This window comes from Conger conger, chromosome 3, assembly GCF_963514075.1.
Source record: "Conger conger chromosome 3, fConCon1.1, whole genome shotgun sequence".
Taxonomy (NCBI): Eukaryota; Metazoa; Chordata; class Actinopteri; order Anguilliformes; family Congridae; genus Conger; species Conger conger.
Window position 1 is genome coordinate 6,674,675 of NC_083762.1, and position 27,435 is coordinate 6,702,109.

Sequence of the window (27,435 nt, forward strand, 5' to 3'; positions counted from 1 at the left end):
ATGCGCATGTGTGTGTGCGTGTGTGTGTCTGTGGTTTCGGGTTTGTAGATAATTCAGCAGAGCCATCTGGACCAGCAGACCCTTCTCCTCTTCTTCTTTTTCTTCTTCTTCTTCTGGAGAAGCCGCAAAAGCACCAGGGGGGAGGTGGGGATTGAGTTGAAGATCCACAGCATGAGATTCACAACTTTATTTTTAAAAGTTCTCCTCCTCAAAAATAGAGGAGCAGAGGGATGCACTGTGGAGCTGGACGGAGGGGATTTGAGCCTTTGGTGAACGGAACTGCTGTAAGTTCTCATGTTTGATGCTCTGCGGCCTCTGCCTTGGCAAGGATAAATGTTCACACCGGTGAGTAACACAGATGTCTGCAGATGAAACGGGGCTAGGAACAGGCTGTCAGGATGTGGTATTTAATGTACAGGAAGAGGGAGGGAGGGAGGGAGCGAGAGAGAGAGAGAGAGAGAGAGAGAGAGAGAGAGAGAGAGAGAGAGAGAGAGAGAGAGAGAGAGATGTACAGGAAGAGGGAGAGAGAGAGAGAGAGAGAGAGAGAGAGAGAGAGAGAGAGAGAGAGTACAGGAGTACAGCAAGCCGCAGAGAAATGGAAAACAGGCCAGCAAGACAGAGAGGGTAAATGTAAGGATCAGCGTTTTACATCTGGACATAATCGAATGTCCAGTCGTGTCACATGAGGTTCGTACTGAAGGCCTACGTGGTTGGTTGCCGCAGCCTGCATAGATGTGACCGGACCCGCAGGCCAGCGATCCGACCCGCTGGCTCACGGACTGGAACCGTCACGTTGAATTTTAAAACTAGGGCAAAACGCAGAACAACGATCCGCCTTTTCCACTTATTTTTCAAAAAACGTACAGTAAATGCGGTTATTGGTTTATTGCTCCGTATATTCCGTACGTGAAGCTGTCCTTGTCCTCGTTTATGATGGCGAGCAGGAAAGTGGATATTAGTAGCGCTTCCAGGGGGAATTTTTAAATGACGCCGCTCATTCGAGGCCAGGACTGGAGAAAGGACAACCCGACTCCTCGCAGCCCCTACCCAAGAAGTCCTAGAAAACAGAGACCTCGCAAAGGAGTCCAATTCTAGCACAAGTAGCACTGCACCTGTTAAAATCAGATGTTTGATTTCGCCACCGAATGTATGTGAAACAGGATTAGTTCGTTCTGGTTTACACCGACTTCAATATACATTTCTTTACCTTAAGCCAAAAGAAATCCTGTGTAAAACCTACTAACGATGCAGAAGGCTCTATTTATATCCTATATGTGCTCCCCAGAAGTCTGCCATAATGTCAGTGACTAATGTCTATTTTGCACAGAGCACATACACATTCCAGTTTTACGAGGGCACAGCTCCACCTGCTGGGGAATAACAACTGTTGCATCCCGATACCGCTCATGCCGTATAAAAAATGAGAATTTATTGGGCAGCTGTTCCCAAATCTGGTCCTGGAGAGCTACAGTCTAGTAGTTTTCATAGCTATGCAGCACAAAGTTAACCCACCTCACCTGGATTCTTGGTTCCAAACCGGCTACTGATTTGGTCGTAACCGGATCAAGGACCAGAGTTACCTCCCTGTTAAGTCTCCCTGGAGACACTCTCAGTAGAGTAAAACATACTTTATCCTTAGTCTATTATAAATGCGTCATTATATATTCTTCCACAGTTAGAATAAGCAGGAGAACACAACACCTGTTCCATAAAAGATTTAGTTTTGTCAATAACATTTCGCAATCATAAATACACTGTTATTTGAAATCATCTTAAATAGTTTGTTAAAAAGCAACATTCCTTGCCAGTCTAGAGTTTTACAAACAATATAAATAATTATAGTTAAAATATAACAGTCAACAGTCCTTTTAAAGCGAAGCAAAATTACTGTTAATTGTCAATGTGGTACTGATTTAAGTGCAAATCGTGTTCGGGAATAAACGATGAAAAAAGACGAAGACTCAAGTCTTGAGCGAGAGTTGAGGGGAAATGTTTTGGTGCCCACCAGCGCCCCACTCCTACACTTTGCAGATGGTGTATTTGCCTTTCTGCAGCTGCGAGACGTAGATTTTGGTTTTGCTCCCGTCCGGACGTCTGAGCCACACCTCCCCCGTGCTCACGGCGGTGATTACAGCCCTGAAAGAGAGAGAGAGAGAAGTGGAGGAGTGAGAGAGAAAGAAAAGATGACAGGATTAGAACAGGCCAGACTCTGGGGCGGGAAAATGAAAGTGTGCGGGATTCAATATTTCACAAGTGGCTGCGGGTAATAACCAGGACTGCAGGTTCGAATCAGCTTTCCGTTGTTTACTTGTCATCCGCGGAGGGCCTGTGATGTCATGACAGAATGATGTTCCCTAAGCCCAGACCTGCCAGAGTGACGTCTACGGTGTGACATACCTCAATTCACCAGAGTATACTTTCTGTTTATCAAAGGAAACCGCACAGCGCGTTTTCCACGGCCGGTTGAGGAACACTGGAGTGCCACTTGATAACGTGACATTTTGAATGTATGTCGCGGTCATTCACTTGCAAGGAGGTCAGCACCTACAGGGAAGCTGTATAAAATGGTGCCTCTGGCCGTTTCCTCTGTGGCCCAGCCCTGGGGGAGAGATTTATCCCATAAGCACTGCTTCTTACGTCTTCCCCTGTTCTCCACAGAGACACACTGGAGCTCACACTGTGCTGTCGGAGCACAGAGGGTTCAGGAAGAAAGGAAATGGAGAAGGAGGGAATCGTAAAGAAAGACTAAATGGATGGGAGAGAGAGAGAGAGAGAGAGTGAGAGTGAGGCAGAGAGAGGGAGAGAGGGGTGAGAGAGAGAGGAAGAGAGGGAGAGAGGGTGATAGAGAGGGAGAGGGAGGGAGAGAGAGAGAGAGAGTCAGGCAGAGAGAGGGAGAGGGGTGAGAGGGTGAGAGAGAGGAAGAGAGAGGGAGAGAGGGTGAGAGAGAGGGAGAGTGAGAGAGAGGGAGAGAGGTGAGAGGATGAGAGAGGGAGGGAGTGAGAGAGATGTGAGAGGGGGAGAGAGAGAAAGAGAGGGAGAGAGAGGGGTTAGAGGGTGAGAGAGAGAGGAAGAGAGGTGAGAGGATGAGAGAGGGATGGAGTGAGAGAGATGTGTGAGGGGGAGAGAGAGAAAGAGAGGGAGAGAGAAAGAGAGGGAAAGTGAGAGAGAGAGAGAGAGAGAGAGAGGGAGGGAGTGAGAGAGATGTGTGAGGGGGAGAGAGAAAGAGAGGGAGAGAGGGAGAGAGAAAGAGAGGGAGAGAGAGAGAGAGAGAGAGAGATATGTGACTGACTGTGAGGCGTTGTCGTCTTTGATCTCCAGCAGGATGGTGTTTCCCTTGCAGTACTTCTCTCCCTCGTAGAAGAGAGCGCCCCCCTCGCAGCGCGCGCTGTACTGCACCCTGTCTGAGGGGCCGTGGGGGAGACAGGACAGACGCCATTTTAATTACCAATCACACCGCGCCCTCCCAACGCCAACCTCACATCACGGTCATATCGAGCGCGGAAACACTTCACATCATTAAAGCAAGCCTTCCATATTCAAGAGAGACTTAAAGACGTGAGTAAAAGAAACTAGTCATTAAAAAGCTGTTTCTGACGGGGGGGGGGGGGGCATGTGAGAATTTCAATTCGCTCAGGTCATGATAGCATGCTAAAGCCAAAATCCAAAGCTCTCCAACCATACAACACTCCTAATGACTGAACAGATTTCTATGACACACCATTAGTGAGGAGAGCAATGCTCTTGCCAAGAAGCCTATTATTTTTCATTTGAACAGAATCTACTTGAAGGCCCTCTAAAAACTGAAGGTAAAAGAAAAAAAAAAAACATAAAAATTGTCCACCACATCAACACCCGTTTCGGTTATACAAGGATTTTCTTCAGGGTTTTGTTACAAAAGAGGAAACACCATGTTCCAAACTTACTGTCTGATTTCTTCTTCAAGGGCAAAAGTGCGGCTTTAGCCTGTAAAACAGCATTAGAATTCACTCAGCACAGGCCCAGATGGATAATGTCTGAATGAATTTTAAGTATATAACCGCATAATCACTCTGAGGACACAGAGTTATCGGTTCAGGCTATATTATTATCCCCCCTAAGCTACTGCATATCCTAATGACAAATTAGTGTTGCCAATAATAAACAAAATATATCGGGGAGACATTTTCTATGAGATGTAAATCAGACATCCCTTCTGTGGTCAAGGGATGTCTGTAAAGATATGGGCACTTAACGTAGTTACTAAGCAATCATTCCTAGTTTCATGCGTAAAAAAATTTTTTAATCTACTGTACTGGGAAATATGCACAATGACTGCAGCTCAAATTGCAAGGCATATTACAATATAATGTATATGAAAATAAATGGTGAAGCATGTCATTTACACACCACGGTTGACCACATAAGGGACAAACATACATTAAAACATGACATGATATAAAATGTCTCATTTATGAATGGGCATTCTGCCCGCATCATATAAACAAATTTACAAAATGGACGACACGGATAGAAATGTTATGGACGTTATGGGCCGATGTGATGGGCATTAATGTCACTCGTCATGGTTATGGTGATATGATCTTGTCACAAGATGGGGTTTGTAATGTGATGTAGTTATATATTGTATTTCCAATGTAAAAGTGTCATGTACGGCATTACTATGCATTTATGTATTAATATGTATAATATGTTGCTGACATTTTTAAGATTTGAAACTGGACTTTAGTTGGTATAATAAAACATGTATCATGATGATAATTAGGCCTGGATATGGGCATCTACTTAGTGATAACAATGATATTACAATAACAACAGCTGCTAGCAGTATCCACAGATGGAATATGGATAAGCATTTTTGCTGAAGAATCTTCAAAGGCAAAAACAAAAACTTAGTTGCAACCAACCCAAATATATGCATGTCAAGTTTCAGTCCAATTAGCAAAGCAGCTCAGGAGTGGATTAAGTGAAGCATAATCCAAAATGACTGATCCAAAATAACTGTCAAACCAAGAGACTAAGCACATAAGAGTAAATTAAATATGCATCTCATAATTAAATGGACATTTGCAGTGTTTAATTACGACATGGATGTTTGAAGATGTTTCATATTTTAAATGCTTTCTCTCTCCATATTTTAACCACTACTCCCATAGCTCTTTTTGCCACACAAACAATCACTTTTTACCCAACTTTGGGCAAAATTGACATACTGTCCATGTAAAAATTGTTAAAAACATAACAGGATTCTTATAAGATAATGTTGATACTTCTTTGAATTGACTGATCTGCAGTAGTTGTAATGTAATGACCCCCTATGACAGTTGAAGTGGAACATTTATGAATGTTTATGTCAGGTGTCATGTCAGCATTATGCTTTCAAATAAAGTCCAAAACAACCAAACAGTACGCTGTGCAAGCAAGGGTAGAGCTACGCACCCTACGACAACAGCTATGATGACGTCACCGCCATTCGTTACCAATGAGAGCCAATCGTTGGTATCGATCAAGGCATTTTGGGATCGCTGAGAAGCACTGAACTACCGTTAACTACTATGCCATCCTATGTGGTACTCTGATTTTTTTTCAATTGTCTGAGAATGGAAAAAGAACCCTCTGTGGGCACATTTGCTATGAAGATTACATTCAGATTTGTATTTGTGTGCAAAACACTAGCAGCACTTAATTCCCCTTTGTCAGACTAATTTGGCACTCCAAAGAAGCCTCATCTGCAGCACTGCACTGCTGAACACTTTCATCAAAAGATAATGCAAGATAATCAGAATTTGGCTACAGGGACTCAGGTGTATATGTGCTTTCGACAATAGGATTGATAGCAGCAAGTCTAGAAAGCAATTGCATTTCAAAGGTAAGCGCTGGTGAAACACATTCTCTTTGTTTTGCCAAGCAAACTCTTTAATTTAGATAGCATGAACCAAATTTCAGAGATAACTAATCCCATCTCAGTTGGCTCCGGAGGTAATAGGGAAACGTATCAACACAAATCACTATACCTTCTTATGTGCTAAGCAAGAGAGCTACAGACAAATATTAGATTTCAGCTGAATGAACAATATTATTATAATAATTACACTTTGTTATTTAGCTTACACTTTTATCCAAAGCCACTTACACTTGATTAGACTAAGCAGGAGACAATCCTCCCCTGGAGCAATGCAGGGTTAAGGGCCTTGCTCAAGGACTCAACAGCTGTGCAGATCTTATCATGGCTACACTGGGGTTTGAACCACCGACCTTGGGTGTCCCAGTCATTTACCTTAACCACTAGGCTACAGGCTGCCCATTATCTGTGTTGATGTTATCACTTCATTAAACAGTAAGATGTATGCACATTAATGGTGTCTTGCCTCCTAATAATAAGGGATACTAACATAATGAACATAGTCTGCATTAAAGTGGCTTGTATATGATGTTACTGACATGTTAGGATCTGTGACAGGAGTAAAATACATCAGTCTGTATTTTAGGTAACTGTGATCAGTAATGGTGCTTGATTGGACAGAGTCTTACCTTCTTTATGGCTGTCCAGTCTTCCAAAATATCAATGTCTCTCAACATGTACACTATGTAGGGTCCTGACAAAAGGGATACAGGAGGAAAAGGATGATGAATATTTATTTCTCAGCATAGCTAAGACCATATGCATCAATACAGGTTGACATATTGTATAAATATAAAACCAGAGCTGCGATTTATTTTATAAAGTATTAAAATATACAGTGCAGTCCATAAGTATTTGAACAGTGACACAACTCTAATTTTAGGGGTTTTTTTACATCCATAATGCAGGAATCACATCCAATTTAATACATAGTCCCCCCCAATTTTAGGGGACAAAAATAATTGTACAAATTAAAAGAAACTGAAATAAAGTCAAAGGTATTCGATATTTCATTGCAAGTCCTCTGCAATCAATGTCTGCCTGAAGTCTACAACCCATAGACTCCATGGTCTGCCAGGCTTGTACAATAGCCCTCTTCAGCTCCTGCTTGTTTCAGGGGCTATTTGCACTTCAGCAAGTGAAATGCATGAATCAATTGGATTGAGGTCAGGTAATTGACTTGGCCAGCCAAGAACATTCCACTTGGCAACCGAAACTCCCTGGTTGCTTTGGCTGTACGTGTTGGATCATTGTCCGACTGCATGATGAAGCAGCGTCCAGGCAGTTTTGTATTTGCCCGGTTCCCCACGAGATGTTTCTGTATACTTCGACATTCATCCTGCCGCTGCCATCAGCAGTATCATCAATGAACGCAAACGAGCCTGTTCCAGTGCCAGCCAAACATTCCCAGGCCATAGCACTACCTGCGCCATGTTTGACAGATGATGTTGTATGCTTTAGATATTCTTTTTCCTTTTTTTCCCCCATCACTCTGGTACAGGTACACTTTGTTCCAGAACTCTGCAGGTTTTTTAATGTACTTTTTGCCAACTGTAACCTGGCTTGCCAGGGCTTTGCATCATGCAGTAAACCATCTGAGGTTATGCTGGCATAGTCTTCTCTTGATGGTAGTCTTTGACACATCCACACCTACATCCTGGAGAGTGTTCTGGATCTGTTGAACAGTTTTCTTCAAAATTTTAAGGATTCGTCCGTCATCCACTACACTGGTCTTAATTTAATAATAATAATAATAATAAACTTTTATTGAACCCCGTGGGGTAATTTGTCTTCTGCATTTGACCCATCCTAGTCATTGGGCCCAGTGGGCAGCCACAGTGCAGTGCCTGGGGAGCCACGTGAGGTTAAGGGCCTTGCTCAGGGGCCCAACGGCTGTGCATTACATTAATGGCATTTGGCAGAGCGACGTACAGTTGATTAGACTAAGCAGGAGACTTGCTCTAGGGCCCAACGGCTGTGCGGATCTTACCGTGGCTAGACCGGGATTCGAACCACTGACCTTCTGGCTCACAGTCATGTACCTTAACCACTACGCTACAGGCCGCCCCCACCACTATGCAGGCCGGTCTTCCACGGTTGTTTGCCTCACCAGTGCATTCTTGCATAACAATGCACCAAACAGTGACACTCATAATCCTTTGCCTATGTCTATCAATATGCCTATTGATTTACTCAGATTTTTCAGCCTAATGATGGCCTGCTTTACTGGCATTGACACTTATTTGGTCCTCATGTCGAGAGACAACAACAACAGACTCCAAACGCAGATGGCACTCCAAGCATCAACTCTAGATCCGTTATGCATGAACTAAGGATGAAACTCAACAGACCTGTCCGAGAAACATGAGAGCAGCCAATTGTCCAATTACTTTTGGTCCCCTAAAATCGGTGGGACTATGTATAAAAACAGCTACAATTCCTACACTGTTCACCCAATATGAATGAAAAAACCCCCACAGTGACTTCATAGCCACTGCTTTATTTCGAATTCACTTTGCTGGAGTACAGAGCCAAAACTACAAAAAAAAAATGTGTCACTGTCTTCTTTAATATTTTATATCTATTTTTAATCAGATATTATTTTATTTCAACTGACGATACTGCTTGAACTTGCAGAAGAAAGAGACATGGTCTGTTACGGTAAGATAAGCAGGTGCAGAGGCGTTTGTGTTAATTTGGGGATGGTTACCAGACACCAATGCTGCTTTCTTCCTCCGGTCAGGGCGCGAGGGTTGACTTCTCCGCTTACATTTTTTCCCTCTCATGTCATCACTCCACCACTCTGACAGAGAGAGAAAGATCAAATAAATACAGTACTAAGTGGCTTGGTTTCTTTGAGCATGTATCTCAGGTGATGCAGTGTCTCTCAGGTAGTGTATTTACCTGAGGTGATGTAGTTTCTCTAAGTTAGCACATGTACCTAAACTGATGTAGTTTCTCTGAGTTACTACATGTACCTAAACTGATGTAGTTTCTCTAAGTTACCCCATGTACTTGAGCTGATGTAGTTTCTCTGATTTAGCGTATTTACCTGAGGTGAGTAAGTGCATGCATCTGTGGTGATGTAGTGTCTCTGTGTATGTACCTGAGTAGATGAGGTTTCCCTCTCCGTATGTAAACAACATTATGAAGTGCCCCTGCGTGCGTAATGTACCTGAAGTGATGTAGTTTCTCTGGGTTAGCCCATGTACCTGAGCTGATGTACCTGAGTAGACGCAGTTTCCCCTCTCCGTACGTAAATAGCGTTATGAAGTGTCCCTGCATGTGTACTGTACCTGACGTGATGTCTGTGCTCTGCCTGTCCTCCTCCAGTCTGTGGATTTTGTCCAGTAGCTCTGTCTTCATGGCATCAAACAGCAGTACCCGCTCACTCTGCACACACACACACACAACGACAAAACGATTCAAGCCACCTGCTCTCTCAGTACACACAACAACCGCACACAACCGTGAGGATCGTGTACAGGCGCTCCGTGTGTGCATAGCGGTGTTATACTGACGCGGTGTGGGTTCTGTGTTTGTTCACAATATTTGGACAGGAGTGTGTCGCGCGTTACCTCCAGGTGCTGCAGGGCTCCCTGAATCTCACACTCGTACTTGTGCTTGACCACCTGCAGACACAGTTCTCTGTACACCCCTGAGTGTGTGTGTGAGACGGGGAGAGAGGGGAAAAAGTTAAACAGCTGTCAGTTATTTCACAATGACAATTACTTATGAAAAGAGAGTCTTTTTCTGCCCAAGTTTTATTTTATTTTATACATATGACAGGTATGGCCACAGCTGTGATTGATTGTAGTCACCATAGCTGTGGCCCATTACCTAAATCACTGGGCTACATACACTCAGTAAGCACTTCATTAGTTATTTATTAGACTTATAGGTCTTCTGCAGCTGTAGCCTATCCACTTCTGCATACCACTGTTGTAATGTGTGGTTACTTGCATTACTGTCACCTTCATGTCAGCTTTGTCTAATCTGGCCCTTCTCCACTGACCTCTCTCAGTAACAAGGTGTTTTTACCCGCAGAACTGTTGCTCACTGGATGTTTTTTTTGTTTTTACGCACCACACTCTGGCAAAACCGCAAATCCCAGGAGATCAGCGGTTTCTGAGATACTCAGAAGTGCCCTCTCTGGCACCAACAATCATTCCATGGTAAAAGTCACTTGGATCACATTTCTTCCCGCTTCTGACATTTAGTCTGAACAACAGCTGAACCTCTTGATCATGTCTGCATGCTTTCATGCATTTAGCTGCTGCCTCGTGATTGGCTGATTAAATATTTGCATTAACAAGCTGGTGTCCAGGTCTACCTAATAGAGTGCTGAGTGAGAGGCTCTACAGGAAGAGCTGGCACTTTGACAAGCAATGGGCGTGTGTCATGGTACTTCTGTGGCTTCCGTTTTTTTATTTCATTACCATTGAAGGGCATTTTGGTTGCCAGTTCGACCTTATATTTTGTTTGAGAAAATTATACAATTATTATTATTAAACATTATTAAAAGTTTTGTTTATTTTCTTTAATAAACGGCAGTAGCCAACCCTTTTTGTGTCCGTTCCCCACATGGTGCTGAGGGCCTCCCCTGTCCAGTACTACAATCGACGAAATCAGCCAGTTTAAAACCAATTAATCCAGCACCTGAGGATGCGGCCACAACACTGTCACAGCACTGAAAAATCAGATAAGGACAAGCACATATGAGCTACTGCTAATGCCTACGTTTGAGACTTGCACACGATTGTTAGGTAATATGTCTGAGTTTGCCGCTTCTCAATAATGTGATCTGTGATTGAAATGAGGATAGTTGTTGGAAATGTATTTTTTGGTGTAGCAGTGAAATGTGGACTTGCTAATTTTGATTCAGACCAGTATGAACAGATGGATGTGCATTGACGAGCTCCAGTGAAATGTGTTATTGCAAGCTGTAGTTTGCATTTGGCAGTTGTGCTGTAACGTTTGTGTTTGGATGTTTCACTGCAATGCTTATGACTGAGTGCCATTTAAAAATACGGTTGGCAAAGTCTAATATATATGGTTAAATCCTGCTGTGCAATGTGAACTCTTTGGCTGGAGTAACACTTGAATTCTATTGCGCTACCGTGCAACATTGCTCAGATACACGTTTGCTTACTTTTAGTCTGAACGGAGGTTTAAAAGGTATATCCACTAGAGGGCTTCTCTTGAAATGATTCCGCCATCCTTCCTGCCTTCCTGGCAGCTGTCCCGTCAGTAGGAATAGAGTGTATACTGCCCGCGCATGGGGTTAATTTAAGAGGATACGCACAAAGAACGCTCTGAACGGCCACAGGATACGCATGACAGCCATCTTGCGTGCGTGTCCGTGTAATTTCATTCACGGATGCTTCCAGCCTTAGCGGTCATGTTACGTTACACTACATTACATCACATCACATCACATCAACGGCATTTGGCAGACGCTTTTATCCAGAGCGACGTACAGTTGATTAGACTAAGCAGGGGACAATCCTCCCCTGGAGCAACGCAGGGTTTAGGGGCCCAACGGCTGTGCGGTTGTTATTGTGGCTACGCTGGGGATCGACCCGCCGACCTTGCGGGTCCCAGTCACGTACCTTAACCACTACACTACAGGCCGCCAGTCATGTACCTTAACCACTACACTACAGGCCGCCAGTCACGTACCTTAACCACTACACTACAGGCTGCCAGTCATGTACCTTAACCACTACACTACAGTGTTATGTACCTTAACCACTACACAACATGTAGGCGGCCTGTAGCGTAGTGGTTAAGGTAAATGACTGGGACACAGGTCGGTGGTTCTAATCCCGGTGTCGCCACAATAAGATCCGCACAGCCGTCGGGCCCTTGAGCAAGGCCCTTAACCCTGCATTGCTCCAGGGGAGGATTGTCTCCTGCTTAGTCTAATCAACTGTACGTTGCTCTGGATAAGAGCGTCTGCCAAATGCGAATAATGTAATGTAATGTAATGTACCTTAACCACTACACTACAGGCCGCCAGTCATGTACCTTAACCACTACACTACAGTGTCATGTACCTTAACCACTACACTACAGTGTCATGTACCTTAACCACTACACTACAGTGTCATGTACCTTAACCACTACACTACAGGCCGCCGGTCATGTACCTTAACCACTACACTACAGTGTCATGTACCTTAACCACTACACTACAGTGTCATGTACCTTAACCACTACACTACAGGCCGCCGGTCATGTACCTTAACCACTACAATACAGTGTTATGTACCTTAACCACTACACTACAGTGTTATGTACCTTAACCACTACACTACAGTGTTATGTACCTTAACCACTACACTACAGTGTCATGTACCTTAACCACTACACTACAGTGTCATGTACCTTAACCACTACACTACAGGCCGCCGGTCATGTACCTTAACCACTACACTACAGTGTTATGTACCTTAACCACTACACTACAGTGTTATGTACCTTAACCACTACACTACAGGCCGCCCTGTTATATGTGTCTGCCGCCATGTCTTGATGTGTACAGTGCCACGGCCCGAGGGGAAACGCACCGGCCACTTCGGTGCGTAGCTGCATGTTGCGCTGCAGAGTGCCCAGCGGGTCCCGGTACTCCCCCGCCTGTCCCAGCATCACCTCGTCCAGCTTCACCTTCACCTGGTTCAGCCGCTCCCGGAAGAGCCTGTCCAGAGACGGGAGAACCGCAGGTACCAGCGCTCAAAACGGCGCCCAGTATGGGGCAGAAATAAAAAAATAAAATAAAAAATAAAATAAAAAAAAAGAGGCAAACGAACTCTGTGCGGTGAATCTGGAAATCCCATCTGTTTATTATTTAACAGTGCTATGGAAAGCATTGAATATGGCAGCAGCGATCTAAACAGACGGACAACCAAACAAACAAACAAAAAAAAACCCCACTACCATGCTAGTTTCACTCAGTATTTTATCCTGAAATATATTTCAAATCAATATGGTCTTCACGGCGGCCACGGAAAACAGATGAATATCTGTCGATCAGAAAACAAGAAGGGCCAGCAGCGTGTTTCAGTCTTGTGGATCCAGCCAAATGATATCACTGCCTATACCATTCACACTGACTGATCATCCATCCAACTGTCCTATCCTCTGTCCCCCCTACCATTTCAAACCACCTCTTCTTCATCACCTTCCCTCCACTCCTGCAGGTCCTCACCCTACCACTCCCCATCACCACCGCTTTGGAGGAATCAGAACAACGTGCCAAAAATCACATTCAGCGAATTCAAACGGGAAGTGAATTCAATAGGCTCAGCGGTAACGCGGAGCATCTGGACCAATCAGAGCGCAGCGTGTTGACCGCTCATTGATTGCGGAGTTTTTACCGACTCCCACCTTCCCCACGTACTTGTCTTTCAGCTCCAGAAACTGCTTCTCGAGGTCGGACATCTCATCCAGACACTCCAATCGCCTCCTCTCACAGTCTTCATCATCCATCTCTGGAAAAAGTCAGAACACTCCTTCATTATTGCTCCCCTTCCCATTTAGTAACTCAAAAGTGACAGTTGATTAGACTACGCAGGGGACAACCCCCCCCCCCCCCCAGGAGCAATGCAGGGTTAAACGGCCTCGCTCACTCAACAAATTTTTTATAAGTCGGGTATGGTGAACAATATATGAAAAGCAATGAACTTTTAAGACACGATTGTAAGCAGTGGCTACAGTTATGCCCTTTCTCTCCATACCAGAACTCTCCTCCTCTTCCTCCTCCTCTTCCTCTTCTGCCTCGCTCTCTTCCAAGTCGCTCCCCCTTTCACTTTCATGGTCCTCGCAGCTCTCCTCCATCATGTCCTCTCGTCCCTCCCTCTCTCTCTCCTCATCCAGCTCGCCATTGGCCTCTGGCCCCTCCGGGTCTCCCTCCGCCTCCATGTCTTCCTCCGGATCCCTCGGAGCGGGCTGTGCTGGCATAGCAGCAGCACTAGGAGCACACGCACACGTACACACACGTATACACACACGTACACACACGCACACACACGCACGCAAACACACGCACGCACGCACGCAAACACGCACGCACGCACGCACATGCACACACAAACACACACACACGGGCACGCACACAATGGCGCACACCACACGCACACCACACACCACACGCACGCACAAACGCACACAAACACACATGCACACATACAAACACAAACACACACACACATACAAACACAAACACACACATGCACACACATGCACACACGCACAGACACAAAAACGCACACACACAAACACGCGCACACGTACACACACGCACACAAACACACACGCACAGACACAAAAACGCGCACACACAAACACGCGCACATGTACACACACGCACACAAACACACATGCACAAACACAGTGGAGACACTTTGTTAGTTCATAAGGACGGCAGTTTCAGAAAACTTTCCAGTTTTCACAATGTGTCAAAATGCAAAGCACTGCAATTAGTGCCGCGAGAATCAGATGCCTGCTTTGTGACCCGGCGTACTATTATACTACCAGGCATCTGTGAGTCATCAGCGGGAAATTAAATTCACCAGATGCACGCCGCTGCAGTGATCTCAAGGTCCGTCATTTTGTAAAGCCCTGGTAAATGGAACTCAGCATTGCAGAAACATATTCAGACAGTGCCCGAGGAGAAAGACCACCCCAGAGAGCTACTTACGAGGACACATCCTCAATCTGTTAAAACTTCAGCCACAGCTATATAGGCAGGGATATCGGTTCTTTGGCGCACAGCTTAATTCTAAATATCTGAACCTTAACTAGATACCGCAGTGTCGTATCACCTTAAAAATAGTAGAAACCAGTCTTAGCATGTAGCTCTCCCCATTTGGTAAAGATGACAAAGATGCTATGCATGAAATAACCATTGCAGTACGTACGGCACAGTATATGAGGCACAGAACCAGTTTAACTGAATAAATCAACACATGCAAGAGCTTTGCAAAAAGCATCATGATATGGTACAATGCACTAATTTTATGCAAATATCACGGGACAGGGAAGTTTAGCGATTTTCGCTTTAGTGGGCTTTCTCGTTGAATTATATAGTTTATAATTTGGTTTGAGGATGTTAATCAGTTGATAAAGATTACAGTTCATAACTGTTGTTAATGTAAGTGCACATCAATCGCAAATCTACAATTTAGCACCCGATAATACAGACAAAAAAAGAATAAACAATTTGACATTCCCCGAGCATTTCGTCAGAGTGAGAGCGAGAGAGAGAGAGAGAGAGAGATGACATTTATGCCTGAGTCCAAAAACATTGGCCTATTATCGCTACTGTGTGCAAAAGGTTCAGTATGCCACTGGTTATAATTCAGCGATATACCCGAACACTTAATGAACTAGCTAAACTGTAAAGATGCATGTAAAAACTGAACGGTTACCTCTGACTCGTAATTTGAATGAAAACGAATCACACCAGGAACATGTATGCTTTCGTTTTATAAGCGTGTACGTGTAAAAACAAAACGGCCAAACGAATAGGCCTATGTTCGTGTAACATCATGAACAGACATATAAAATAAACAATCCAATAGTATCTTCAGGGTATGTGGAAATTGCACTTTTTACAGCACATTAACAAATGCACTGCAGCCCCAGTTCGTTGTGTGTTTAGCTGGGATTAGACCATGAGCTCAGTTTCGCCTTAGTCAAGGCCAAATATCTTAAAATAATATGCGATAGTAAGACAATTTGCCCATATTAGCGCTTTGCTCATACCTGTGTTGTTGATTTTCTAAATCCGCAACAATGATCAGTACTTCAACATTGGAATGGATACTTGAGAAGGCAAAAGTGTTACTTCCTTCAGTTACAATGTTACTCAACAGGACTGAAATTATTTCATTGCAGCCAATGAGCGCCAAGGAGCATACCTGTTCAACCAATAAACGTCGCGCGATGGTGTATTTCCAGCCAACCGGAATCCTGATTCCAGTAGGAATCACCAATCAGCTATCAGTTGTATTTACTTCAACCAATAAGTACATTTGAGTGTATGCACAGTAATTCCACATTATGGAGTAGGCTACCGTAAATTAACAGCGTACAATCCAACAGATATGATGAGTAAATACAATGTCTAAACCCAATATCGAAAATGTCTTTCGTCTTCTCTCGTCTTTTTCAATTACTTTGTTAAATTTTCGACAAGTATACGTTTACGTAAAAAAAACTCTACAGGCTGACTGTTTTATCATGCATAACATTCATTTCAGTAAAACAACTGAAATTTCCCAGACATATAACCAGTTCTTAATGTTCGCAAAGCTATTCCGTTTATCTTTTTCGGTATGTCATGCTGTGGTCTCACTACATCTACATGTTCAGCTCCATTAAAGTCGTAAACAAGGTTTGGAGCCATTAGAAAATCGTCTTCCCGTTACCCTTTCAAAACTGATAAACACTAAAACAAGTGCAAACGTTATTTTAACGCAGACGTGAAGTATTCTTCACGAAACATCGCGCAAGTAAAACGTCACTACAGCTTGTTCACTTCAAATTATAATAAAAATAGCATATATACAGAGGCTACTTCCAATATTCCCATTCAGATGACGGTAAACAACAAGGAATGTGGCCCTCTGACCACAGAGCAAGACATATTTTTCTTGATAACTGCACACATTTATATTGTAATGAAACAATTCATGTGGATAAAGTGAAAAATAAATACATAAATAATGTCAGGGATATAGCAAACATTAGGCATCATTAAGAGGAAAGACGGCACAGGTGATCACAAAGGGCCTGTTAGGCCCAGGAAGACCTCTGCAGTTGATTGCCAAAGAATAAAAATTAAAAAAATTAAAAAAACACATGTCCTTCAAATCAGAAATACTCTTCAGGGTGCAGGCGTGGATGTGCCAGTGCCTATTGTCCACAGAAGACTTCGTGAACAGAACCACAGGAGCTACACCGCAAGATGAAAACCACTTATAGTTGTCACAAAAAAGACTACCTAAAATAAAAGCCTGCAAAGCTCTGGTACAGATGAGGCTAAGATTCAGTTGTATCAGAGTGATGGCAAGAGCAAAGTGTGGGGGGCCAAAGTCAGCTTTCTAAGGCATACTACCTCATCTGTGAAACATGCCGGGTGGAGCTATTAGGCATATGGCTGCCACAGGTAGGCTACTGGCTCACTTGTTTTTATTGATGATGTAGACGATGATCTTATATGCTCAAGTTGAAGAAAATGCCTCCAATGCCTAAGCCTTTGTTAAAATTGTATCAAGACAAGTGGACATGCAGAGCACTGCATGGGAAGTTCATTTTATTTAATTATATGAGCTATAATTAAAAAACATGTTACCTTCATACATACCCTTTGTCACCATTGTCTCATATAAGCCGATTACATTCAATAAAAAAAAAATGATGGTATAAAGTATAACCAGAAAGTATGGACCAATCGCCATAGGTTTTACTTCTCACATACGCAGTTATTATTGGCTCTCCTCTCTCGATACGTCGTTCCTTACGCACTACGTTGCATTCATCCTCCTCTTCGAGGAAGTCGAGAAAACGAAGGGGGAATTTATCTAGCTAGCTACAATCTCAGTGTCCTGTTTCTTCTGGAAAGTGGGCGCAATCCAATAAAAGGTAGCGTGGAGAGCACAAGAATACATTGCTTTATTTAAATAAACGATGCCGTTTAAATGTCCATAACATATATATATGTATAAAGAAGAGGGCTTATAAATGCAATAAACGCAGAGATCCAGACCAGGACTGGCGGGCTACAATGGAACATTTATTAAGATAAGATGGCTAGCTAGTTATTATTATCTTAAGCAGCGACTTTGCCGTGGAAGCCATCTGAATCATTTTGATATGAATCTGTGAAATTGTTTTATGGCGGAGACCAGATATCTCGATTCGAGCATGTCGATGGATGCTAGCTGGTAGCTTGATGTCTAGCGGTCAGGGCAACTCGCTAACTATCGTTGTTGTAACCATGCAATTTGATCTCGAGCTCACGCTTTGTGGACGATGTTCTCGTGCATGAGGTACCGTAAATACGAACTAGCTAACGTTAGGTATCCCCGTGTAACTGGGATTTTTTTGGGCTAAGTTACCTTGCACTAACTATTTAATACGTTAACGATGACGTGTCCTAATGTGGAAACAAGCTCGAAGTTCACATAACAAATCATGACTAGTTCGGCTCTATAACGCTTCCGTTGATGCAGTCTATTGCACATTCTTACGTTTTCTGTACGACTTCATTAATCTGAACCTCTCGTTTCCAGTTATGAAGATATACGTCCTGTTGGCGGTAACCTTCGTGTCCTTTGCCCCTTTCCCGGTCCACGGCGGGGACAAGAAGAAGCTGCAAATTGGTATCAAGAAAAGGGTGGACAACTGCCCCATGAAGTCGCGCAAGGGCGACGTGCTTCACATGCACTATACCGTGAGTGCTGTCACTCGTAAGGCTTGAGTGTTTGGAGTCCAGCCCAGATACAGTATAACGAATTATGATTCGACTCAATCTGTGTCTATGCTTATTTTTCAGTGGCTCTACGGGTTTTTTTTGTGTATTTGTTTGTTTTGTTTTTCACCCTAATCACGACTGGCGTGTTTAAGGGGATAATCTTGGTCGTAGCTTTGAGATGGTTATTAATGGCATATGATTGGATTAGCAACATGAGACTTCATGGGCTACAAAAATGCATGTCCAGTTACAGGATATGCATCTACTTGTTCATATTTTATGTGTTTATTGTTTAGGGTTGCCTGGGGTGTGTGTAGTGGAGCTCTAACCTGGCTTGCCTGGGTTGTTTGTAGGGGAAGCTGGAGGACGGGACTGAGTTTGACAGCAGCATCCCCCGAAATCAGCCCTTCACCTTCACACTGGGGACTGGACAGGTCATCAAGGGCTGGGACCAGGGCCTGTTGGGGTGGGTCTCGCTCTCTCTCTCTCTCTCTCTCTCTCTCTCTCTCTCTCTCTCTCCCTCTCCCTCTCCCTCTCCCTCTCTCTCTCTCTCTCCCTCTCTCTTTCTCTTCCTCTCTCCCTCTTCCCATCTCTCTCTCTTTCTCTTCCTCTCTCTCTCTCCATCCCCCTCTCCCCCTCTTCATCTCTCCATCTCTATCCCTCTCCCCCCTCTCTCTTCCCCCCCTCTCTCCATCTCTCTCCCTCTCCCTGTCACTCCCACTCTCACTCTTTGTCTTTGTCTAATGTTGGTGTGTTAAGACTAGAAAGGCCAGACAGTGCCAGCACGTGATTGGCCAGGTTTGCAATGGGCAGGGCATCAGGCAGTCTGTACATTCTCAAATGTTGTTTGTGAATTTGCATATTTTTCCCAACCTCCAGCAGACATCGGAAGAAAAGGCCAACTTACATTTCGGCCGTGTGTGATCATTGCCACTGGCGATTATTGCCTTTATTTGATCGATCTGTTACAATTAGGGCCTACCAGTGTCTGCATGCTTCTCTGTAAAATTTTTAAACAAAGGTCGTATCCGTTGTACAGTAATTACTCGAACTGCAACATTCCGAGGTCCACACCCGGCTTTCCTATGCGATTTGCTTGGTGTGCAGTGGGCAGGGTTTGAGGTAGTCTGCAAATTTTCAAATGTTGCCAACCACCAGTAAACATCAGAAGAAATTTTTTTTTTTCATGTATAGGTATATAATCTTTATAACTATTTGATCGGTAGGAATCTCAATTGAAGTGTTTTTAATATAGGTGGTGCAGTGCTTTTTAGAGAAGGCACAGAATGAACTCAACTCACAAAATGGTAGGCACAAAAATAATCTTTTGTACATATTTACTTTCAATTCTAAGAGGGCAAGGATCGAAAATGAGCCAGCGAGCATTTGGAATCCAGTTATTTATATTCAGGGGTCTGGTAATGTCAGTTTCTAACTTGAAAGAAAAAAGTCCTAGCTCTAATCGCACTGATTGTCATCTTCTCTTGGTAGAATGTGTGAAGGAGAGAAGAGGAAGTTGGTGATTCCCTCTGAGCTCGGTGAGTGTGTACTTGTGTCTTTGCTCTCACTGATCGTGATTTGGTCCAGGTGGCAAATTTACTGCCTCTCCAACAGTAATAGTACAGATGAAAGTTTGTTTTGCCCAAGAAAAAGCAACTTCTTGTCTGAGTACTTCTGTGAAACTGCAGATGAGGGCTGTAACGTCTTTGTTCATTCTTCACCCTAGGCTACGGAGACAGAGGGGCCCCACCCAAGATCCCTGGTAAAATACTCACTTTTCCCAGATAAGATGAATCTTTTGTATGATCACTCGGTTGCGTACAGCCCTCACTGAGGAACAAGCAGTAGCTTAAATTAACTTTCGACTGGCTGAAGAGTTCGCTCATCGACTCCCTCGCACCATAAGTTAGCTAAAACTCTGATGGCTGGAATCAGGTCTAAACTTGTGTCCACCCACCAATCAGGAATGAGAATGGGCTAGTGGCTCTTGTTTTCTCCCTCAATGTGCACTCACCTGTGATTGGCTCAGATGGATAAAATAAAGCGTGTTATCTCGGGAGGTAAGAGCGGAGGGTTGCTGGTTCAATCCCCTGCCTGCTTGTGTCCAAGTGCAAGACACCTTACCACCGCTTGCTCCTGACGAGCTGATTGCTGCATGTCAGCCTGAATGGGTAAAAGCACTATATAAATGCAGTCCATTTACCGTTTTAAACTGCTGAAATTAAAGCAAATTGGTGCTGAGCACCTTCTCAGCCCTGTTTCTTAAAAAGTCCAAATCACAGGGTCCACTAATTGTCTGTCATTAGTGATTAGTTAGTTGGTCAAAGATATGATTTGTTGATTACGTCACACTTGTTATGTGCAAAGCAGAGGCTTGCATGACATTACACAACAGTATTTTAGTAATCGCTTAATTAGTGTTTGACGTGACGCATAACATTGTAGCATTTGGCTGTCTCCTGCATGGCATTTTAGTTGAGGCACGCCTGTAAATGTGTCTTCGGTGCAGGAGTACTCAGCTCTGATTCTGGGGGGGCCGTAGGCTTTGCATGGTTTTCATTGCAACTCCCCTCAAGCTCACCCGAGTAACAAGTATCTGGCTGGATTCGGTTAACATCATGTAATTAACATTCTCCCTCACCTCATCGCTTGGCTACAAGACAGGAAATTGGGCCTTCATTTTTACATTCCCACTACAGCAGGAGAACAAGAAGGCAGTGTTAAGTATTAATCAAGTAAAGGAAGTGATAAAAACTCCTAAAACGGTAATTTCACCCTCGTGACAAGCGCTGCCTCAGACTTTCTGTCTTCTTTCAACTCATATGTGCTATGCTCAATTTCGCCTGCAGGTGGAGCCACGCTCATATTTGAAGTGGAGCTACTGAACATCGAGAGAAGAACTGATTTGTAAACGTCTGCCTGTCTGTCTGCCTCGGGGCCCAAAGACTAAAATGTGATGAATTGTACTGCGCAACTGGGCAGCTCTGGACCCCCAATGGTCACAGCCTGCAACAGTATTATGGGTGTTACTCCGCCCACATTATTCCAAGTTTTTAAAATACATTTTTAACCAATATTAACTGTTACTGTACGTGTCAGAAAATTAGCTGCTAAAGGTGTCAGGTCAATAAACGATGACTCGTAGATGGGCAGATGATTTGTCCCTTGCACTGTCAGTGTTCAGACCCTAACGGGAATGCGGGATGAATTGCTTCCCTTCTTAATGCAGTATGCACTTGCATCTGATTTCTTTAGACTTGAAATTACGCGAAATTCTGACTCTGAGCTTTTGTGATCGCTCGCGATGTGCGCGGAGTCGGCAGTCTTCCTGCGGCGCTCCCCCCCCCCCCCCCCCCCCCTGCCAGACGGAACGGGCCCGCCCGCTCTCCCCTTTCACGAGAGAGCCATAGTAATTAGGAAAAATCTGTGCCTCATGAAGACCTGCATTGTGGCCAGATGTAGAACCGGAGCCATTTACCTCATGCCAGTCGGACGACATCTTGCCAGGAGAGAACAAAGCGGCGAGATCGGTTCGAGTCGGTCGATAGGCACGCTTTGTTAAGCTCTGTCTGCCCGTAATGATGTGGGGGGGCAGCAGTTTTCTGCAGGAAGCGGATAGCCCAGGTGCATCGCTGCTTAATGGAGTTAATGCACTCTGGCGCAGTTCATTAGGAGGGCCCTGTGATGGGGACGGCACACTTCATTCGGTGCGAGTCAGTCATTAACGTGGAGGACGGTGTGAAAGGATCCGATGTGGTGTGTTATGTACTGGACTGAGGTTCTTCTCCTCTCCATCCCGGACTCCATCGACCGACACCAGCCCTTTGACCTCTGACACGAGACCGGCAGGGCAATTGCGTTTTTTTTTTTGTTTTTTTTTTTGTTTTTTTCTAAGCAAGAATAGGAAATATATTTCTTTAACGTCACCCATTTATGTGTATTCCTTTATTAATACTTCATGTGTCTTTTGGGAGGAAGGATGTTGGCCAAGACGACAGACTCCAGGGGCAGACTTTCTCAGACGTTCTGCAATGTGATGATTTTGTTCATTGTTCGTTCTCCGGGTCGCAGGTGAAATGAAATAAATGTCGAACCGACACACAAGTTCATTTTGATTGTGTCCGTCTGGTTTATTACAGCGAGTCGTTTTCGTCAATTGGGTTTAATGCGGGTCTTCATTTTCCTTTCATCGCCTTTTCTAAAGCAGGAGAGAAGAGGCTCTGATTGAGCCCTTTCTGAGCCGTTCTCATTTGGCAGTCATTTAAAGCTTTTCAATTGAAAGGTGCTTTTTCCGAGTGTCGACTACTGCAGCGCAGCAAAACAAAGTCAGCGTTATGTTTACACTAATGCACTCAGCAACCACTTCATTAGGTATACCTGGACACTGCTTGTCAATGCAAATATTTAATCAGCCAGTCATGTGGCGGCAACTAAATGCGTAAAAAGCATGCAGACGTGGTCAAGACGTTCAGCTGTTTCTTCAGACCAAATGTCAGAATGGGGAAGAAATGTGATCTAAGTGACTGAGTGATTGTTGGTGCCAGACAGGTTTGAGTATCTCAGAAACTGCTGATCTCCTGGGTCTCTAGAGTTTGCAGAGAATGGTGCAAAACAGAAAGCATCCAGTGAGCAGCAGTTCTGTGGGAAAAACCCCCTTGTTAATGAGGGGTAGTGAGAGGTCAGAGGAGAATGGCCAGTCAAAGCTGACAGGAAGGTGACCGTAACGCAAATAACCGCACATTATAACAGTGGTATGCAGAAGAGCACCTCTAACGCACAACATGCCAAACCTCTAAGTGGATAGGATACATGCCATGTGGGGCGACTGTGGCTCAGGCAGTAAGAGCGGTCGTCTGGCAGTCGGAGGGTTGCCGGTTCGATCCCCCGCCCGGGCTGTGTCGAAGTGTCCCTGAGCAAGACACCTAACCCCCAAATGCTCCTGACGAGCTGGTCGGGGCCTTGCATGGCAGCCAATCGCCGTCGATTGTACAGCGCTTTGGATAAAGGCGCTATATAAATGCCTGCCATTTACCATATAGCTGCAGAAGATCAATAATTCTAAAAAAACAAGTAATAACCGACGAAGTGCTGACTGAGTGTACGTGTAGCAACTGGACTTTGGCATGGATGTATCAAACCTGCCATTACTGAGGCATGCGATCACTGTAACCTCCAGTGAATCACTGTTTTCCGCCATCTCATAAACAGTCGATTTGTTGAGCGCTTTCCCTCTGCCCGTCCTGCGGTAACGCGGCCGCCTGTGTTTCCCATGGCTTTTTGAGTGCGGCCGAAGAGGGGAGCCCTGGGCAGCCTCTCCTTCGCCGAGCGGCGTACGTGTGGCCTTACAGCAAAAGGCAGTGAAGTAACTCAATAACACTGCCGTTTGCCCTGGGGCAGCTACAGGGAAACGGCACCGCCCAGCTCTGGCTTTCCGTCCTGGCTGGCAGGACAGTCCTTTATCTGGGTCCTGTGACTGGTGGCCGCTGGCATTGTGTTTCGCTTTTTATGAACACTGAATTTTTCATTTTTCATTCCACAGCAAATGTGAAAAATAAATAATAGATATTATACGGGAAAGCAAGACAGCTGTTCTTTCACAGCATTTGTTTCTTGTTTCCATTCGGGGTGTGAGCGGGGAGGGGAACAGAGAAGGGATCACATAAGGTGTCGTGGTGGGGATCAACCACCGCTGCTAACACAAAACATCCTCACCATGGTGCTGCTATGTTATGAAATTGACTAAATATTTCAGTAACGTTGAGAACATTTTGTGTTGGCTGAGAGCTGCCTGCTGTGTGCTGTACTTCTCATCAGCGATGATAGTTATGAAATTGTTCCCTGGGATTAGCTACAAGATTGGTCTTGTAACTGCAGTACCGTATTTACACATTTTTGCTCAGTTCCGTAATCAGTTTTTAAAAATCCTGCCTTTCCCAAGCTGGTGTTTTGGCTGGTGGTTTATGGAGCTTGACTGCCTCTCGCTTTTATCTGGAGCTGCTGCCGGAAAGTCTCTGGACTCTTTTCCCCCATGGGCCAAACGTTCCTGTATGCCACCGGCCCTGATTAACACTGAGAATCATTCAGAAAGAGATTCTGCACCTCGATAAAGTCGTGGAACGCCAGGACTTCCTTCTGCCTTTGCGGTGACCGTGACAACAATAACAACAGCGCGACAGCATCAAGTTTAACAGCTTTTTATTAAAGTTGCATAAAAGTGTAACAAAATTGGGAAAAACATGACAGTACATATTGCTACGTAAATATTTTCATTTGATTCTTTTTCAAACACAACCCCTAGATAGCATTGTTAAAAGTTTGTTTGTTTTTTTTCAGTAAAAAAAGAAACATCACCACCATCTGGTAAACAATGTAAAAATTGACCAGTTAAAATAAATGGTTAATATTTGCACCTAAGAAAGTACTGTGTTGACTATTTTCTAACCTCACGCCTATAAACATTAAATCCCCGTCACAGAAAATAGGAACAATACTTGTTTTCCAAAGCTTCCAAGGTTCCATTTGTAGATCTTGTTGATAGTTTATCATTGAATGTCTTGCTTTATTTGGTTTTTGGTAACGTAAATAAAACCTAAGGCAACATCCGTTATAAAAAAAGAAGAAGAAGAAGAGTTTTGCTCTTGGAGAGATCAGAGCATGGAAGGAGAAAGGTGAAGGAGGAGGGAGGGAGAGAGAGGGAAAGTAGAAGAACAAAGACGGGGGAGGGCAGCAGCACAGAAGGGGCTGAGCGAAAGAGAAAAGGTTTGAGGTGCGATTCTGCGGGCGCGTTCAAACTCATCCCTCGCTCCACACTGCCCCCCGCGACACACTGATCTCTAATCTGGCCGTGAAACGTCTTGGAAGAAGCTCCTTTTTCCGAGCTATGAGGGGTGGGGGGGGGTGGGGAAATCTGCAACGCGGCTAGAGCCAGTGACCTGGAGGGTATTTTCATATCGCCATGGAGACGCCGCCATCTTGTGACCGCGCCGTATGGCCTGGGCCAGGCTTGGCCGTCAGCGGTGCCGGTCTGGGCTATGATTTGCGAGACTGGCCAGTAACAGCCTGAGGAAGGTCTGTATAACGTTGGACGGGTCTCTTTCCCGGCACAGCCCAGCGCATAGCGTGTGGCTGGCCCAGTCAGTGTTGAGTCAGACCGGGCATGGAAAGGAATCTGCTCAGGCCCGCAGTTGGCTGTGGTCGGAGTGAACGGTTGCTGGTGAAGAGACGATGACTCGTAGGCCATCAGGGCGTTGTGAATGAGGTGCATTTCCTGAACTTTATGTGGTGGTGTAATCCGCATTGCCAGCGTGACCGGACTCGTGTTTGGTTTGTGCATGATTTTAAAGGACTTGGTTTGGCTTACAATTTGACTGTTTCATCTTCGCAAATTATTTTACCGCTAATAACAGTAGAGTATGAAGAAAGCTCACTTTACTATGGCAACCAGGGCACATTCTGTGCAACTGAGATTGCGGGAACTTTATAGTTTATAATAGTTTAAAATAGTTTATCAAAGCCCCCTTTTAAATCAAGATGTGTGTTTGAGATGCTCGGCCTAATAGGCTGACATTTTATTATATTTTATATTTTACAACAGAAATGCAAGCTTACTTGTGTAGTTACTATCACTTCTGCAATACAGTGAGCTAGGTGTATATCACTGTGCATATCATGGGGTTAATTTAATGCTTTACCATACTTTTAGAGGATGATCACACTGGTAATTATTCAAGTAACATGACCAATTGTTTGGTGTACAATTGTTTGCTACAGAAAAGTTAAATGATTACAACATTTATTTTTAAAACATAGTAACATAATTATTAAATGTGCATAAACTAAGACTAGAGTTGATATACACTCTGTGACCACTTTATTAGGTAGATCTGTACACCAGCTTGTTAATGCAAATATTTATTAACATATCAGCCAATCATGTGGCAGCAACTGAATGCATAAAAGCATGCAGATGTGGTCAAGAGGTTCAGCTGTTTTTCAGACCAAATGTCAGAATGGAGGAAGAAATGTGATCTGGGATTTTCATGAACAACAGTCTCTCAAGTTTGCAGTGAATGGTGAGGAAAAAAAATAGTGAGCAGTGAGCAGCAGTTCTGTGGGCAAAAAACCCAGTTAATGAGAGAGGTCAGAGGAGAAGGCCCAGACTGGTCAAAGCTGACAGGAAGGTGACAGTAACGCAAATAACCACACATTACAAACGTGGTATGCAGAAGAGCATCTCTGAAAGCACAACGCATCAAACCTCTAAGTGGATAGGCTACAGCAGCAGAAGACCAATAAGTCTAAAATACCTAATTAAGTGCTCACTGAGTGTATATTTTTATATTTCCTTGAATTATCACAGATTTTTTCCACTCTTCCAGTCAAAACAGCAGGGTAAAGTGAAATCAAAAAAGAATTTTAATAAACCAACTGTATAAAAACCAACTCATTTTCTTAGATAATTTATAGATTTTCCTGCAGTTTGAATATTCAAGTTTCTTCTTAAACCGTAATATTAAATGTCTACAGCACAATTAACAGCTTAATAGTTTTAAGAATTTTACTTCTATCAAGTATTTGTTAGTGCGGAGCTGTGTTGGTTTTCACATCCACTTGGAACAAGCCCTTAGGACTCTGTGATTAAATTAGTGTGTACCTTTCAATATATGCTACAGCATAATGTTTACCCATATAGCTGTTTTTAACTATATACTGTGACATTGTCAAACAGCTACAATTTCAATGTATGTATGAAAATTATATATGAAATTGCCTATATCTGTGGCCTAATGTTTTACTATTTTAATTAGCAGACATTATCCAAATACATAGAAAAGCAAGTGATTTTATTTAATGGACTGTCAGTTTTGATGATAAGTGCACTGGCCAACAGAATCAGATCACCAGACAAACCCAGGAATCCCTTTTGTCAACATTAGTTTCACGACGGACCCCAAAACAAAATTTGTGATGTAGTTGCTGAACAGCAACGTTGGCTTAGTGAAATACCCGCTCGGGTATTGCTGGTTGTGAGACGTGTACCACTGACACTACCTGG

General features: G+C 43.9%; 2 protein-coding genes across 7 annotated transcripts; one reads left to right on the top strand and one right to left on the bottom strand.

Annotated features, from left to right (window-relative positions):
- Window positions 1-1,704: 1,704 nt before the first annotated feature.
- Window positions 1,705-17,101, bottom strand: brms1 (BRMS1 transcriptional repressor and anoikis regulator). 6 transcript variants are annotated; one of them, XR_009708381.1, is made up of 12 exons: window positions 17,022-17,100; window positions 13,639-13,871; window positions 13,302-13,392; window positions 12,472-12,599; window positions 9,478-9,557; window positions 9,196-9,292; window positions 8,610-8,702; window positions 6,529-6,593; window positions 3,923-3,963; window positions 3,290-3,409; window positions 2,398-2,599; window positions 2,002-2,136 (listed from the first exon to the last, which is right to left on the bottom strand). XR_009708381.1 is itself a non-coding variant. In XM_061236797.1 (11 exons), exons 1-11 carry the CDS (start codon window positions 17,057-17,059, stop codon window positions 2,545-2,547), a joined length of 1,032 nt encoding a protein of 343 aa, XP_061092781.1. In that variant the 5' UTR covers window positions 17,060-17,101; the 3' UTR covers window positions 1,705-2,544. The 6 variants fall into 6 exon arrangements, 5 of the variants coding, with proteins under 5 accessions (XP_061092781.1, XP_061092780.1, XP_061092778.1 ...); XM_061236797.1 differs by having other exon boundaries at window positions 1,705-2,599; window positions 3,290-3,401; window positions 3,924-3,963; window positions 17,022-17,101; XM_061236796.1 differs by having other exon boundaries at window positions 1,705-2,599.
- A 319-nt stretch (window positions 17,102-17,420) lies between these two features.
- On the top strand, window positions 17,421-22,489 carry fkbp2 (FKBP prolyl isomerase 2). The gene is made up of 6 exons (XM_061235154.1): window positions 17,421-17,548; window positions 18,199-18,359; window positions 18,734-18,846; window positions 19,872-19,918; window positions 20,107-20,142; window positions 21,230-22,489. The coding sequence occupies exons 2-6, from the start codon at window positions 18,201-18,203 to the stop codon at window positions 21,289-21,291; spliced, it is 417 nt and encodes a 138-aa protein (XP_061091138.1). The 5' UTR covers window positions 17,421-17,548; window positions 18,199-18,200; the 3' UTR covers window positions 21,292-22,489.
- Window positions 22,490-27,435: the final 4,946 nt, after the last annotated feature.

Bases quoted from the DNA above. Each gene is read 5' to 3' on its own strand.
- fkbp2 (XM_061235154.1), top strand. From the start codon at position 18,201: ATGAAGATATACGTCCTGTTGGCGGTAACCTTCGTGTCCTTTGCCCCT. The intron at 18,847-19,871 runs GTGGGTCTCGCT...TTCTCTTGGTAG, and splicing joins TGGGACCAGGGCCTGTTGGG to AATGTGTGAAGGAGAGAAGA. The intron at 19,919-20,106 runs GTGAGTGTGTAC...TCTTCACCCTAG, and splicing joins GGTGATTCCCTCTGAGCTCG to GCTACGGAGACAGAGGGGCC.
- brms1 (XM_061236793.1), bottom strand. From the start codon at position 17,059: ATGCCTAATAGCTCCACCCGGCATGTTTCACAGATGAG. The intron at 8,703-9,195 runs GTACAGTACACA...TCTCTCTGTCAG, and splicing joins GAGCACAGACATCACGTCAG to AGTGGTGGAGTGATGACATG. The intron at 3,964-6,528 runs GTAAGACTCTGT...GCTGTTTTACAG, and splicing joins ACTGGACAGCCATAAAGAAG to GCTAAAGCCGCACTTTTGCC.